This window comes from Stegostoma tigrinum, chromosome 25 (genome assembly GCF_030684315.1).
Source record: "Stegostoma tigrinum isolate sSteTig4 chromosome 25, sSteTig4.hap1, whole genome shotgun sequence".
NCBI lineage: Eukaryota > Metazoa > Chordata > Chondrichthyes > Orectolobiformes > Stegostomatidae > Stegostoma > Stegostoma tigrinum.
In genome coordinates, this window is record NC_081378.1 from 46,877,850 (window position 1) to 46,895,481 (window position 17,632).

At 43.0% G+C, this 17,632-nt stretch overlaps 1 protein-coding gene across 2 annotated transcripts in view; it reads right to left on the bottom strand.

The window, feature by feature from the left end:
* The window catches only part of st8sia1 (ST8 alpha-N-acetyl-neuraminide alpha-2,8-sialyltransferase 1), an 81,812-nt gene that overhangs the window by 41,117 nt on the left and 23,063 nt on the right, over positions 1–17,632 (bottom strand). For both annotated transcript variants that reach the window (XM_059654700.1, XM_048554505.2), the window contains exons 2-3: positions 2,723–2,867; positions 2,116–2,225 (exon numbers count right to left, since the gene is read on the bottom strand). In XM_059654700.1, the coding sequence (XP_059510683.1) occupies positions 2,116–2,225; positions 2,723–2,867 (255 nt within the window). The remainder of the gene's footprint in view (positions 1–2,115; positions 2,226–2,722; positions 2,868–17,632) is intronic.

The window sequence follows — 17,632 nt, forward strand, 5'->3', positions numbered from 1 at the left end:
TGCAGAGAATAGTCACCTACTATTACGCAATGACTCTTCTCCCCAACAGTGCCATGGAGTAATCTACACTCACCCAAGAGAGGAGGTAGGACACTGATTCACACTACCATGGGCAATATAGCATCTCCTACAATGCAACAGCCCCACAGCACTGCAACAAAGAGCTAAACCTAGCTTTTATACCAAGGTCTCTGGAATGAGACTCGAACTGGCAACTTTCTGGTCAGAGCAAGAAGAAAACACCGAAATGAAACAAAACTGTTCATCACCTGATAACTCTCAGCGTGCAAAGGATAAAATCAACGCAACAACTGAGTGTAATTTGTGCTTTTACAAAAGACATTGTGAAAACTAAAGTCTTTACAGAGTCAAAAGTGAAAAGAAAAAGTTTACCTGAGCTATCACACAGTGGACACGTCTATGGTCTGTGATTAGAATATGGAGTCTGTGCACAAGTAACTGATGATAAACTGGTTACAAAACGGCAAAACAGAAGGTAGGGCTGAAGGACAGAAATAACTCCACAGAGTCCAGTATCACATCACCAAGTCAGCTGTCAGTTACATGTGGAGAGTTTTTGGCACTGATCCAGCTCCATCAGAGCCCGGTCTCAGAGTGAGCAGAGTTCCAGGCACTCCAGTTTATATCTGTCAGCCAGGGCTCCCTGATTGGAACCGGTTAACAGCCCGAATCAGGGAACTCATATTCTATGAGGTCCACCTGGCTCACTTCATTCCAATCAATACAAAAACGGCCAGTCATACTGGCAGATAATTGGAAGCGTGTCCCGCAGGGATTGGTGCTTGGGAGCACAGTTGCTCACCATATATATATGTAAAGTAAATTGGGATTCGGGGATTTTTTAGTTCTGAAATTTGTGGATCACATCTAATTGAGGGATATGTTTAAACAGAGGAGGAGTTGGGATTATGTTCGGCACAGACTGGTTGGATTGAAGGGTCTGCTTCCATGCTGTATGACTCTATGACTGCAACAAAATAGAGGAAGATATTTACAAATTTCCACAGTGTTAGTGGCTGGCGAATTTGGGGTTGTGCGTTCACAAGAGGAACATGGAGGCCTTCTCTATGGAATCAAGGCACGGAATGTGATCGGGGCTTAGGACATGCAGAAGTAGTACAGCACAGGAGGACCATCAGCATAAGGTGCCAAATGCCAATCACCTGCCTCTCCCTTTACAATTCCCTCTTAACTGCCTCAATTGAACCTGCCTGCCCCAAATTCTACTGAACCATTGAACAGTTACAAAAAACAGGATTTTAAACAAAAACAGGAATGCAGGTTAAACAATTCCACTTAGCCCAAAAGCAAGACTTTGAGGTTAACACCTCTTGTCACTTTCATTCATTTCCTGATTCCAATTCTGACCTCCCTGAACTTGGCCTTCCACGTCCTTTTAATAAAGCTCAACAGTAGTTCAAGAAACAGCCCACATCTTCTGATCAAGTCTTCAAAGTCTTCCAGATTCAACACTGAGTTGAACCATTTGGAACGAAATGAGTTGATTCCATGTTTCTGAAATTCAGCTCTCAACAATGTTTCTGCTTTCCCATTTAAAGCCCACTTAGGTCCATACTGTGTTTCTGTACTCACCACATTAATATCACCATTTAATCTCTTCTGTCCAGTATCCTATCACAGACATTCCATCCTTTTCCCTGTCTCTATATTTGCTTCAAGTATTCTTTTTTATGAGTTCTGACGAAAGCTCATTGGCCTAAAATATTAACTTTGTTTCTTGTCAACAAATACTGACTGAATATTTCCAACAAATTTTAATTCATGTCAGATTTCCAGTGTCCCACAGTACATTACAGATATTAAAAATAAAACAGAAAGTACACGACAAGTACAGACTTTATTAGGTTACATTAATTCTAACTGCCAATGAAACAGTCCTCCCCAATCCCTTTCCATACATTCTTTCATTGTCATTTTAATTCAGGAGGGCTGGCATTAATGGTTCAGTGTGGAATATTTATAACAGAGCCATCACTTTGGTGTGCAGTAGGCAAAACACAGCAAGGCTTCGAGTTGAATCTCAACAGCAGGAGTTATTTCTTAACTGCAAAGATCATTAAAAAGGTCTCTTACCGCATGACAAAATCTGCCTGGTCGATCCGACTGCCACAATTACTTTCCTTCAATATTCCGCCATTTCCCACAACTGAGCACTTTTTCAGTGGCAACTGGAATGGCGTATCCTAGCAACAAAGAGAGCTGCTTTCAATTAATGGATTCAACCTGTCCTGTTCTAAGTGTTTAGTCTCCCTTGACCTTTAAGGTCTGGTAGCTTTTCACATAGTTTCTTAGGCCATTGGCTTACAAAAGATTACTTTTGCTTCTTTTATCCTTCAAAAATTACACAATGATAAAGATCTTTCATGCACGATACAAGAATTAAAACCCTTAGACAACAGACCTGGCTTTAAAATGCAAACTACAACAGTTTAAAATATTTCATGCACTAGACTAGTTTGAGATCCCCCCAAACTTTCATTTGTTTAAAACCTATTTTATACAATAGAAAGGATTGTGCCCAATTGTCCATATTAAAACAGGCCAGTGACCATTAAATTTTGCAATCTTCAATAACTTAAATACGTAAAGTTTTCACATCTACTTTAGCTCATAGTCTATTGCGTTCTCACATGATATTGAGACTGAGGTTAGGACTGAAGTCAAAGCATTGAGTGTTAACCTGTGGAAACATGGAGAAGATTTCATTGTTGACAGCAAGTGAGTAGAGGAACTCTCCATCAAACTTGAGGTTCTTTCCCAAGGGTGAGTTCACTTTTGTCACAGCAAACAGTCGTTGCGCATCACAACATTGCTCAAGCAGTCTCCTACGATAAAAGAAGAGCCATTTTAAATGGAAGAGAATTGGCAACAAATTTCCTGGGTCAAGGATTATCCTGGACTGTTAATTTTAAAAGGAGCTCTTTTCTACACATACAAAAGGTAATTAAAGGATAGTTAGGACTGGTAAGAGAAGGGATCAAAAAAAGGGATCTCGGCTTGACGGTGCTGTGGTACTGAATGAGTACTTTGTACCAATCTTCACTCAAGAAGGGGATGTTACCAAAGCAAGGCAGCTTGCATAATGGACTAAATAGAAAAACACAGAGCAGATGTCTAATTAATGTCATTAAATTCTTGGTTGAAGCAACAGAGAGGATTAGTGAGTGAATGATACCAGGTATGAGGAATTTAAGTTATTTGAAGAGACTAGAGTCTAGATCCTCAGACCAGAGAAGGTAAGTGAATGATGTTCGGGATCTTGCATGGTTTTTGTGAAGTTAATTAATATAGAAAATAGAGGGGCAGGAATAGGCCATTCAGCCCTGCAAGCCTGATCCAGCATTCAATATGATCATAACTGATCATCCAACTCAGTCCCCTGTTCCCACTTTCTCCCCACATCATTTGATTCCTTTCACCTAGAACTAAGTCTTACCCCCTTCTTAAAAGCATTCAACGTTTGGTCTCAAACACTTCCTGTGGCAGTGAATTCTATAGGCTTCCAATCTCCAAGTGAACCTATTTCTCCTTGTTTCAGTCCTAATGTATCTATTGATGAGTCCCCTGATGAGACCTAATGGTTTCCAATGGCAGATAGGTCGATACGTCAAAGGCTTTTGAAAGGTATTTGACAATGTACAAGTTTATAACAGAATCACAGAATTGTTATGGTGAAGAAGGATGCCATTCTGCCCACCATGTCTTCAAATGAGCATCATTTGTGCCAACCACTTGCCTTTCCCCAAATCTTTCCGTGCTCTTTCTACCCAAATAACCATCCAATGTCCTCTTCAATGCCTCAGTTGAACCTGCCTCCACCATATTTTCAAGCAGTGCCTTCCATACCTAGCTACTGCCTGGTTGAACATTACATTGCTCCTTTTGTAAATCACTTTAAATTGACACCCTCTAGTTCCTTTAACAAGTGGAAGCAGTTTCTCATTATCTGTTCTATCTGGCGGCTCATGGTTTCGAAAACCTCCATCAAATCTCCTATCGGCCTTCTTTTCTCCAAAAACAACAGTCCCAACTTCTTCAAACTATCCTCATGCCTGAAATTCCTCATACAGTGACACAGTATGGAAACAGACCCTTTGGTCCAACCAGTCTGCACTGACCATATTCCCAAACTAAACTAGCCCATATCCCTCCAAAGCTTTCCTATTCATGAACTTATGCAAATACCGTTCAAATGTGGTAACTGTATCTGCAACCACCGCTTCCCCCAGGCAATTCATTCCCCACACAAGCCACTGCATAAAAAAGTTGCTCCTTACGTCCTTTTTAAATCTTTCTCCTCTCACCTTAAAAATATGCCCCCTAGCTTTGAACTCCCCCCACCCGAGGGAAAAGGCCCTTGTCAGTTAGCTTATCTACGTCCCTCATGATTTTTATAGACCTCTATAAGATCACCCCTCCTACACTCCAGGGAAAAATTCCCAACCTATCCAGCCTATTTCAATAACTGAAATCCTCCATTCCTGGCAACATTCTGGTAAATCCCTTCTGAACCCTCTCCAGTTTAATACCCTTCCTGTTTTGGAAAATTTCCAATACATTCACATCCTTCCTACAATGTGGCACCCAGAACTGTGAAAAATAGCCCAGCTGAGGCCTAACAAGTTTCTTATAGAAGTTCAACATCAGCCCTTTGCTCCCATACTCTATGTCTCTTTTGAATAGAGCCAAGAACACAATGCCTTTTCAAATGGTTTCTCCGTCTTCAATGCTTTGTGAACATATACACCCAAGTCCCTCTGTTTCTCCCTCCTCCCCACAGAACTGTGCCCCATATTTTATATTACCTTCCAAAGCTCTTCATATCAAAATGTATCACCTCACACTTCTTCTGCATTGAAGCCCATCTGCCACCCTTCCATCCGCTCACCAACTTGTCCAGGATCTTCAGGAGTTCCATACTGTGGTCCTCACAGACCCCATTTCTTCAAAGTTTCCTGCCTTCTGTAAACTTTCAAATTGCCTCCTGCACACCAAGATCGAGGTCATTAATGCACATCAGGAAAAGCAATATCGACTGCTGAGGAGCTCCACATGAACCATTCTTCAGTACATAAAAAAAACCACTGGCCTTTGTTCTCAGGTTCCTATAACTCCATCAGTTTTGTATCCATGATAACAAAGTGTGGAGCTGGATGAACACAGCAGACCAAGCAGCATCTTAGGAGCACAAAAGCTGACATCTTTTTCTGATGAAGGGTCTAGGACCGAAACGTCAGCTTTTGTGCTCCTAAGATGCTGCTTGGCCTGTTGTGTTCATCCAGCTCCACACTTTGTTATCCCATCTATGCCACTCGAAGGTTGCAGGAACAGCAACTCATATTCTGCTTAGGAACCCTGCAGCCCAATGGTATCAATGTGGATTTCACAAGCTTCAAAATCTCCCTTCCCCCTACTGCATCCCAAAACCAGCCCTGCTCGTCCCTGCCTCCCTAACCTGTTCTTCCTCTCACCTATCCCCTCTTCCCACCTCAAGCCACACCTCCAATCCCTACCTCCTAACCTCATTCCGCACCCTCGACCTGTCCGTCCTCCCCAGACTGACCTATCCCCTCCCTACCTCCCTACCTATACTCACCTCCACAGGCTCCATCCCCACCCCTTTAACTTGTCTGTCTCCTCTCCACCTGTCTTCTCCTCTATCCACCTTCGATCCACCTCCCCCTCTCTCCCTATTTATTTCAGAATCCTCTTCCCCTCCCCCATTTCTGATGAAGGGTCCAGGCCTGAAATGTCAGCTTTTGTGCTCCTAAGATGCTGCTTGGCCTGCTGTGCTCATCCAGCCGCACACTTTGTTATCTCGGATTCTCCAGCATCTGCAGTCCCAGTTATCTCTGATCACAGTTTTTATCCTTGTTTTATTCTGTGTCCTAGAACATTCCTCACAAGACTGTTTTGTGGCACGGTATCCAATGCCTTCAGGAAGTCCATGTACTCCATATCAACATTATTACTCTCATCAAGTATGTTTGTTACCTCTTCAAAAAACTCCAGTCAGTTAGTCAAGCATGATGTCCCCTTTAGAAATCCAAGGTCACTCCTCCTAAATCAACTTTCCTTTTTCCATGTAACTATTAATTCTATCCTGAGTAGTTGTCTCTAGAAGTTAACCCAGTAATAAAGTTCAACTGATTAGTGTGTAGTTGCTGGGTTCTTCCTTACAAACTCTTGAGCAAGGCCAAAATGTCTGTGATTCTCCAGTCTTCAGGCACCTCCCTTGAGTGTGCAGTGCATCAGAATTTTCACTCTCATTTCCTTCAGTATCCTCGGATGCATCTCCTTCAGACCTTTCGCCTCATCAACTTTAAACACCAGCAGCCGATCCTCATTATCAATTTTGAACACTGAGTTGTCCCCTCTGTGGCCTGGATTGCATCTGCCTCATAGTTAAAGGCAGATGCACAGTATCCACTTGGCCAATCCCCTACTCCCATATATAAATCCTTTTTCTGGTCCCTAATAGGCCTCAACCCACCTTTTACAACCCTCCTCATACCTACATGGCCGTAGAAGGCTTTGGAACACCCTTTTACATTTGCTGCTAGTCCATTCTTCTAATTCCTCTTTTTTGCTTTTTCACTTCCCTTATAAACCTCATGGTTCTCAATGTCATAAGCGCATCTTTCCTTCGGCATCTCAATTCTCCTCTGCATTGTTATCTGAGGAAGGGTCGCTGGACTCGGAATGTCAACCTTGCTTTCTCTCCACAGATGCTGCCAGACCTGTTGAGTTTCTCTCAGTAGTTTCTGCTTTGGTTTCAGATTTCCAACATCTGCAGTTCTTTGTTTTACATTAATGCATCTTCCCTTGTTGGACTGAACACGAAATGTTGTTGGAAACTCTACTGCACTCAATCCAGAAACACTCACTTCCCCTTACCGGGATGAGTATCGCAGTTCATATTTGTGTAACTGAAGCCCTCATTCTGACTCCTCTACGATGCTGTAATTTGCCTGTGGATTTGCTCCTTTGTAGCTTCCCACTAACTGGTGGTCTATTGACTAAACCTGCCAATGTAACTGCACACATTATGTCCTCGGCATGGGTTAATTCTGCCCTTGCACCCTCCAGAACATCCTCTTTGTATGTAGTCAGTGGTTAGCACCGCTGCCTCAGAGCATCAGGGATCCAAGTTCAACTCCATCCTTGGGCAACTGTCTGTGTGGAGTTTATACATTCTCCCCTTTTCTGTGTGGGTTTTCTCTGAGTCGAAAGGTGTGTACTTTCTATGGGTTGGCCATGTTAAATTGCCCATGTTGTCCAGGGATGTGTAAGATAGGATTATGCAGGATTAGCCGTGGGAAATTTAGGGTTACAGGGTTAGGTAGCAAGTGGGTCTGGGTGGGATGCGCTTCAGAGGGTTGGTGTGGGCTCGATGGGCCAAACAGCCTGTTTCCACATTGTGGTAATTGAATGATTTCCCCCTTCCTACCCAAGTCACTGATACTAGCATGGACCATGACCTCTGGTTGTTAGCCCTCCCTCAAAACATCCTTCATCCTGGCACCAGGGGGCAACGTACCATCCTGGAGTCACGTTGAATCACCGAAATGCCTGCCTGTTCCCCTCACTAATTTCTGACTAATTTCCTTTTGCTGTCCCTCCTTTTATTCCTTCCTCCCTTCCTGCATAGTCATGCCACTCGCAAGGAGCACAAATGTGTCTCCGACTGCATGCTCTTGAGGAACCAACACACCCAGCTGCCACTAAAATGGAAAAGCGATCTGTGAGCAGGACCCCAGGGAAATCTTGCACCACCTGCCTGTTTCTGCTAGACGGCCCGGTGGTCACTCATTCCCAGCCTGCCTCCAAGCGCTAGAGCTGTGGTGTAACCACATCTCTCCACATAACTCCCTGCTGCAGCCTTGAGCTTCAAAAGACAGGGTTTAAGATTCTGCACCTGACTGAAAGGACAACGGTACAATAGATACAAGATAATAAATAGGAAGTCGAGGGTAGTGGCAAATAGCTGTGTTCTATACTGAATCCAGGAACTCTGGATTTTTTTGACATACATTGATGAAGTGGAGTTGGCTATACCATGCGCAGTTCCAAAGGTTTATGGTGACGTGAAATTTAAAATTGTAACAAGCAATGGGGAGGACAGTAGCAAACTTCCAATGGTATAGACAAACTGCAGAAATGAGCAGACACACATGACAGACGATGCAGAGGAGTATGAAGTGACATATTTGGCAAAGAGGATTAAGAAACAGTGACAGAAACTAAATGGTACGATTTTAAAAGACACACTGGAGCTGAAAACTGGAGTGGAAGTACAAAAATACTTAAAGCAAGCTGTTAAAAAAAACGGCGGCCTTGTCATTATTAATAAAGGAATGAAATCTCCATAAAAAAAAGCACATGCCTGTCCTCATCTGATGTACTGCATTTAATTGTGGGCACCACATTTTAGGCCAAATGGCTGTGGTTTGGAATGAACTGCCTAAAAGGATGGAGGAACAAATTGAATATTAACTTTCAAAAGACAATTCGATAAATACCTGAAGGTAAAATTTCTACAGGGTTACGTGGGAACAGTTAGGGAGTGGGATTAGTTGACCAAAAACTGAACTGGACCAGCCACAACAGCAGGTCAGAGTCTGGGAATCCTGCAGCAAGTAACTCATCCCCTGACTCCCCAAAGCCTGTCCATCATCTACAAGGCACAAGTCAGGAGTGTGATGGAATACTCCCCATTTGCCTGGATGGGTGTGCAGCCCCAGCAACACTCAAGAAGCTCAACACCATCCAGGGCAAAGCAGCCCCTGCTTGATTGGCACAACAACCAGGAACGCCCAGTCCCTCCACCACCGACACTCTGTAGCAGAAATGTGTACTAGCTACAAGATGAGCTATAGAGATTTATCAGGATCCTCAGACAAGCACCTTCCAAACCCACGGCCACTTCCATTTAGAAGGGCAAAGGCAACAGCTCATGGGAACATCACCACTTTCGAAATCCCCTCCAATTCACTCCCCCCATCCTCACTTAGAAATATATCCATGTTTATTCAATATCACTGGGTCAAAATCCTGGAATTCGCTCCCCAAAGGCATTGTGGGTCTACTTACAGCACACGGACTGCAGCGGTTCAAGAAGGCAGCTCACCTCCACCTTCTCAAGGGCAACAAGTAATGGATAATAAACACTGGCCCAGCCAGAGATACCCACGTGGTCCAAGTAACTTTAAAAAATGTGTTCGATAGCCCTGGCATAGAGCCAACACGGACATAATGGGCTCAACGGCCTTGACTCCCAGATTTCCCAAGAATTTTTCAATGCACCAAATTACCCTGTTGAACTCTCTGGGCTAGGTTTTCTATTCGCGTGCATTGGCTCGGAGCAGAAATTAGGCTGTTTGTTCCAAAAGCTCATCTTAAATCAGTTGTGTTCCTAGAGTAGAGGAAGGTTCTTTCTGAGGTGGGGCTGGATGAACACAGCAGGCTAGGCAGCATCAGAGGAGCAAGAAAGCTGGTGTTTCAGTTTGGAACCCTTCTTCAAAAATAGGGGAGGGGGAAGGGAGCTCAGAAATGAATAGGGACAGGAGGGGAGGGGCTGGGGAAGGTAGGTGGGATGGTGATAGGTGAGTGCAGGTAGAGAGGATTGATCAGTGAGGTGGGAGGAGTGGATAGATAGGAGAGAAGACGGGCGTGTTGTGTCAGGTCAAGGAGGCGGGGATGAGAGCGAGGGTTGGTCGTCGGATGAGGCTGGGGGGGTGGTGGGAAGAATTTGAAACTGGTAAAGTCCACATTGAGACCGTTCTTTCTGAGATGTTTTACCCTGGTATTTACAGGTTTAACTTTTAATACTGTGTTTTATTCTCAATAAAAATTTGCCCTGTTGCAATATTTTTTCACTCTTTCACTCATTAAAAAATTTCAGATGTATGCAAAATGTAATCAGAAGCTCGAGCACTAAGTGGATTCAGCAACACACTGCAGCAGGTGGGAGAAAGGAAGCTGAGGTGAAAATTCCCAATCCCAAAATCAGTAAATTTCAGTACCATTCCAAAGGGAATTGTCAACAATAACAAGAACTTGTATTTACATAGCATCTTCAACATTTCAAAGTGCAAAACATGTCGGGGCCTGAATAATGTGGGTTCTGGTGAGAATTGCATGGGAAAGGCCATCGAGAGCCCACTCCACATCAGCAGCAACTCAATGCATCTTTTATGGGATTGCCGCGCGCTACGGGAGCTTCACTCCACTGGCAAAGGAATTCCAACATTTCATTCCATCTCCAGGAGGCTGAGTACCGCCAGTTCCGTGCCCATGTGTTTTACATGATTCACCCCACGTCTGCTTTAACTCCTATGTTGTGCAGCCCCATCTCATTCCATTCCTCGTTCTCTTACCGAAGGAGAAGAGGATTTAAAACATGATGTCTGCATTGTTGACCTATCTCTGTTCCAACCCGCAAAGAACATTCTGGATTATGATCGAAGCCTTTGCTTGCAAACTGAACTGCAATCCACAATGGTTAAAGGAGGCATATATTTCCCAGACTTTGCATTCCTGGATAGCAGTTGCACATCGAGCCAGGTTGGTAATGCCACTAGGCTTGCTCCTCAAGAGACTATGGCTCTGAGGAGACAGTTCAAATCCCACTTCATTGATAATCAGCCATGACGATTATCATCAACTGTTGCAAAAACTCTCTGGTTCACTAATGAACTTTCTTTAGGGGAAGAAATTCTGGTTCAGTCTATATAGGACTCCAGATACTCAGCAATGTGGCTAATTCTTGGCTGACTGCTATGATGGCTGCGACAGCGGCTCAACTTAAGGGCAATTGGGGAAGCCAAGTTGTAGTCTCCAAGCTCTTGTTCCACCTGGTGGACAGCCTCGTGCTAGCACAGCATGACCAGGTAGCTGCTGGAAAGTAACATTTCCGTGGCAACAGACTAAAACAAAGTCTGTAGGCATTTCTTCAAAGCAATTGGCACTGAAAAGAAAAACCGAAACTGCACCACAGATAATAAAGTGTGGAGCTGGATGAACGCAGCAGGCCAAGCAGCATCTTAGGAGCACAAAAGCTGATGTTTCAGGCAATGGCCCTTCATCAGAAAACGTCTTGATTTGGAGTCAAAGGAGAAGAAAAAGATTTTATTTGAGAAATACTTCTCAGAACCTTGAGATATTCCAAAGCATCTCATGTTCAAGTCTTGACAAGATGGGTTAGAAAATGTTGCATCTCATCACCACTATTACACAGCGAATGAAGCAAAATTTTAGGGAGTTGAAATCTGATGAAAATCTGCCAAACTATTTTCAAACACTTTCAATCTATTTAGAGCGAGATGACTGGAGATGGTTTAACCAGAGGATCACTGCGCCTCAGGTGATGACAGAAGTTGAGAAAGAGAGTCCTTTATGGTAACCTAGGTATTTTCTGACTAGATTTCTGTGCTTTGTTTTGCTAGTCAATGACATTACAAGGTTAGTGTTGCATTAATCATGTCACCAATTGAGGAAAACAAAAGTTACTCAATGCTGAAGGTGTAAGTAGCATGACAAGATTGTACAACCTGAATTATGGACCTTTTGCGTCTTCTATTTATTTGATTTATGCCTTCCCCTTCTGTGTAAATCACAGCTACAGTAATTTGTGCAATATTGGGAATGTTTGATTCAAAACCTACTACCCCCCCAATATACTAATACAATTTGTGTCAGAGTTCTGGGAAATATTGTCACTATGTCTGCATTAGTGAAGTTTAAAAGCTATAAATCCTCACTGATTGTCCTGATATCGAGCACTTTTGTTTTGCAGGGACTAAAGGAGAAACGCCTTGATGTAGCAAAAAAAATTAACATTGTTGGGATTTGATTAATCAAAAGAAATTTCCCTTTTGAATGTTTCAACTTCCTTTCAATTCTTCCCTACATGTTTCTGCTTGTGTGGAAACCTTTAAAAATTGGATAACAAGGAAGGTTTTATTGGCTGGCATGTTGAAGGAAAACAACATGTAACTAATCGATTGCGTGTAAACAGTTTGGCATGACAATATTTCAGCTTCGGATAATATCCTTTTGTACCATGGACATTCAGATCATCAGCATTTATCTTATTAGATTGTGATTTTAACTTTACTGGATGCCTAGAAATATCTTTTAAAAATTGTCTTTAATGGAAAGTATTACTTTGAATTACAGACGACTACAGCGCAGAAACAGACCCACCTATTCGTCCATACTGACCAGATATCCTAAATAAATCAAGCCCCATTTGCCAGTGTTTGGCCCACATCCCCTAAACCCTTCCTATTCATGTACTCATCCAGATGCCTTTTAAATGTTGTAATTGTACCAGTCTCCACCACATCCTCTGGCAGCTCATTCCATACATGCACCACCCTCTGCATGAAAAGTTGCCCCTTAGGCCCCTTTTAAATCTTTCCCCTCTCACCTTAAACCTATGCCCTCTAGTTCTGGACTCCCCCACCCTGGGGAAACGATCTTGTCTATTTACCCTATCCATGCCCCTCATGATCTTATAAACCTCTATAAGGTCATCCCTCAGCCTTGGACGCCCCAGAGAAAATAGCCCCAGCTTACTCAGCCTTTCCCCACAGCTCAAACCCTCCGACCTCGGCAACATCCTTGTAAATCTCTTCTGAACCCTTTCAAGTTTCACAACATCTTTTCTACAGCAGGAATTCTGGTAGCACCTAAACAGCAGTTGATATCATCAGTAGGTTCTGCTTAAACAATGAGGACCCTTTAAATGGTCCTTACCCTGAACCTGAATAATGATACAAAAGGACCTTAAACAGAAACGCAGATATTTAAACTAGTAGCAATGTGCTCATATGCATGGTCCTGGCTGAGGTTACTATGAAGGACTCTCCTTCACAATCTCATACCTCTTCTGAGGCGTAGTGACCCTTAGGTTAAGTCACTACCGATCATCTCTCGCTAACAGAAACCCGATGCTACTATACATTAGTGAAAGAATTGGGTCCTTTGTGTCAAACCTCATGTACCTGTAACTCAAACTGGAATTCAAGTTCTCAAATGGCTGCAATAAGATATGAGATATTTCCTCTGAATTAATAATTCCAGTAAGATAGCACTACATTATTATTCCCAGTTTTGCACGTTGACCGGATCAAACTACATTATCCTAATGTTGCATTTGCAAAATGGCACATTGTTACAAGTTTAAGCACTTACTCTCATAGAAGGCCTACAGCGTGGAAGCAGGCTATTTGGCCCATTGAATCCACATTGACCCTCTAAAAAGCATCACCTGCCACACCCCCTCTCCCCGCCACCTTACGCTTATAACCCTGCAGTTCCCAAGGCTAATCCACCTAGCCTGCACATCTTCGGACTGTGGGAGGAAACCGGAGCACCCAGAGGAAACCCACACAGATGCAGTGAGAATGTGCAAACTCCACACTGACAGTCGCCCAAACAAACCCTGGTCCCTGGTGCTGCCAGTGCTAAGTGCTGAGACACTGTGTTGTCTTACTTCCTTTTGGGTTTGGGCAGTTACGAGCCCATGTTCAAGTACGCATATCAGGGGTTCATTCCTGCACAGAGATACACTGTGCTGTTGTTAACCGAATATATACCACATTGCCAGACTGCTGGAGACCTCTCCAATTCGTCATTCTGGCATCATGCATTCTAAGTGCTGAGAATCCCATCAGAGCTCCATCAATCTGTGGCTGGTTGGAGGTTGCAGTATCACCACTCTTGGGGAATTCACCTTCACACCAGGAACACTGATTGAGAATTGCACTAACCTGTTCATATCGGTCATCCATTATACCCTAGAGGAACAGACCCAGAAGTTATTAAAGAGGGTCCTACATGGACCATGATCTTTCCAGTGTCTGTGATTACTGCCTGGGTTTGACTGCAGGATTTGAGTGTGTATACCAGCATGCATTTTGTTCATATTTTCCTGGTCTTTGTGCAATTTGCTAGCCTTTTACATTCAACATCCTGTGGAGTTCACCTCTACCAGCCACCCACACCACTGGCTCTCAAAGTCCTTTCTCATCCTAAACCTGCCTGCCTGCCTGATATCCAGCAAAGACCCAGGGATGGAAACACAGTGCTCTTGTTGGGTGAACTGACTCACACAGTGCCAAATCCCTGCAATCTCATCTACACAGAAGGTGGATAGCAGAACTCCCCAGTCAGGTGACACATGGGGATACAACAAGCCACAATTAAAAAACACATGAATGAATAGACAACAAAATTACTAAGTACTGCAAACTACTTTCAACACACGCTCAGGCTACTCAGCCCATCAGTTCTATATAGCACATTAGCTTTCCTCTATTCTTTTCAGTCTCGTAAACTTACCTAGCTTTCCATTAAATACTGTTTTCAAAATGGTGATAATCAATTGTACAATAATTCCTATCAGAGCCCAGAGGTTACAGAGTTAACTAGCTTTGCCTTTGGTTGAACGGAAAGATGGGTTTGTTCAGTAAATGTGACATCTCTGCCAGAGTGTGTGCTCCTGTGTGTAAAAGTCATCATTCCATTTAAAGCATACTCTCTTTAATATAGAGACCTCTGGCAAGTTAACATCTACGTATGGCCAAATGTTTTTCCTGATTCAATTAACTTGCAAAGGGCATTCTTCTCAGATTAATTGAAAGCAAAGCAGCCTGAAAATTGTGGGCACAGTTACAATGTTTAAAAGGCACTTCTGTAAGTACATGAACAGGAAAGGTTTTGAGGGATATGGGCCAGGAGCAAGCAAGTGGGACTAGTTTAGTTTGGTATTCTGTTTGTCACAGACTGGTTGGACTGAAGGTTCTCTGTCCATGCTATTTTACTCCATGCCGTCTAAGCTCAGTGATGGTTAAGGCTGTTTATGGGCCTTTGCAAATTGGCTGCCATGTTGGCTATGATTCAATTGCAATCAATTGACCATGAATCTCTTTGGAATGTATGGAGGTTGTGGAAGTTGCTCAAGTGCATTCTTTTTTCTTCTTTTATATTCATGTACAAAGAAGCTTTCTGAATGAAATGACCATTTTGGTTAATCCATTATGGTGTTGTCCATGTGACGTCAAAGCTACAGAAACCTGCACCAGGATAAGCTGACGGTATTCAGCTCAATGCTAATGAAGCTCAAAGTGTGGCTAGGGATTCGGCCTTTAAGTTTTCAATAGGAATGCAGGCATTTTTAACGGGATTCTGCCTGGTGTTTTAGCAATCATTATCTGCCTTTCCTTTGTGGCCTTGCTGTACCTTAATCACAATTAGATGTAGGAATCAAACTAACTGTAGTTAAAATAGCTGCATTTTATCACTAAAGATAACAAGGTGTAGAGCTGGATGAACACAGCAGGCCAAGCTGCATCAGAGAAGCAGGAAGGCTGACGTTTCAAGCCGAGACCCTTCTTCAGAAATCTCCAGCACCTGCAGTTCCTACTATCTCTGAAGCATTTTATCACTAGTCTGAATGAATAATGCAAAACTCAAGGAACTACTCAACAAAGGGTAGCCTTCAGCAAAATTGCTCCAACAAGACTTCATTATATTAGAAGATTCCTGGGTCTCCGCTCTGAATGCGTGTAAGAATCTTTATAGGAGTGTGGGAATAGCAATGGGCCATTTGGCCCATCTAGCCTATGCCATCATTCAATATGTTCACAGCTAATTGAACACTTTTACCCATACTATTCCCCTGACTCTGTATGCCATCAGTAATCAGATATCTATCAATCTTCAAGACTCAATGCTCAAAGACTGACCTTCTACGGCGTCCATGGAAGAGAAATCCAAAGGTTCATAACTCTGTATGAAAAACAAAACTCCCCCCCCCCGCCCCCGCCGCTTCTCAGACCTAAGGGGCATCCCCTTTCTTTTAAAAAACTGTGTCCCCTGGTTAAGGCTCTGCTAAACACTTGAAGAAAGATTTCACTATGTTTATACTCTAATCTTGTGTTAAAGGCTAACATTCCCAATAATCTGATGCACTGTATTTTAGCCTGCAGTGCTTATTAACAAGGAGATCTTAATCCCTTTCCCTACTTACACTTTGCAACCTCTCACCATGTATGAAATTGTCTGTGCATCTGTACCTCATACCAAAGTGGATAGTCTCACAGTCTTCCACATTATATTCCATCTTCCATGTTCTGCCCAGTCACTAAGCTTGTCTAAATCCTCCTGAAACTGCTTTACATCTTCTTCATGACACACACTCATGCTCAGCTTTCTGCAAATTTAGAAATATCATGTTTGGTCTCCGTGTCCAAATCATTGATACATATTCTTGTGGTACCCCACGAGTCACAGTCTGCTGATATGAAATTGAACCATTTATTCCCACTCTCTGTTTTCTGTCTGTTAGCCAATCATTAATCTGTAACCTATCCATGTGCTTTAGTTTTGCCAAACAATCTTCTGTGGGGACATTATCAAACTCTTTTTGAAAATCCAAATCTACTACATCCATCAACTCCTCTATAGCAAGTTTTTTTAAAAAGATTAGATTCCCTACAGTGTGGAAACAGGCCCTTTGGACCAACAAGTCCACACTGCCCCTTGGAGCATCCCACTCAGACCCATCCCCCATAACACAAACACCCCTGAACACTTAGCATGGCCGATCCACCTAGCCTGCATGTTGTTGGACTGTGGGAGGAAACCCATGCAGACAATGTGCAAGCTCCACATAGACAGTCACCTGAGGCTGGAATTGAACCCAGGTCCCTGGCACTGTGAGGCTGCAGTGCTAACCACTGAGCCACTGTGCTGGTCTGTTAGTAGCAGTTAGTAATTTTGTTAGCAACGTCCTCAAAAATGCAATTGCTCATACGTAGATCCATGCTGACTATGCCCAATCAGATAAATTTTATCCATGTGTCCCTAAATCAAGTACTTAATGATAGATTCTAACATTTTCACTATTACTGATATGAAGCCAACAGGTCTGCAGTTCCCTGTTTTATCTCTTGTTTCTTTTCTAAAATGTGGGGTGACATTTGTAAGCTTCCAATTTGGCGAAATAATTCCAGAATCCATGGAATTTTGGAAGATGATCACCAATGCATCATTTTTCTCTTTAGCCACTTCCTTCAGCATTCTGGGATGCAAACGATCAAGTCCCAGGGACTTATTAACTTCTCCATTCATTTCTCCAGTACAACCTTGTTACTAATTTCTTTCAGCTTTCATTGTCAAACTTTTCACTGTGTTTTGTACGTGTGATAATAAACATCAGTCAATCAATACAACAAGGCTAGCAGCATAACAGCGAAAGTTTTTGTCAATTCAAATTGTTTGCATTCATTCAGAGGATGTGGGCAACACTGGCTAGGCCCGCACCTATTGGCCTTCCCTAGTTGCCCAGAGGGCAGTTTAGAGTCAACCCCACATTTCTGTCACATTTTGTCCAGACCAGATAAGGGTGGCAGTTTCTTTCCCTAAGGGACTTTAGTGAACCAGTTCGGTTTTTCCTGACAATCAACAATGGTTTCATGGTCATCATTAGACCCTTAACTCCAGATGTTACCACCTGCAGTGGTTGAATTTGAACTCAGGTTATCAGAACATTCCCTGGGTCTCTGGATTAACAGTTCCA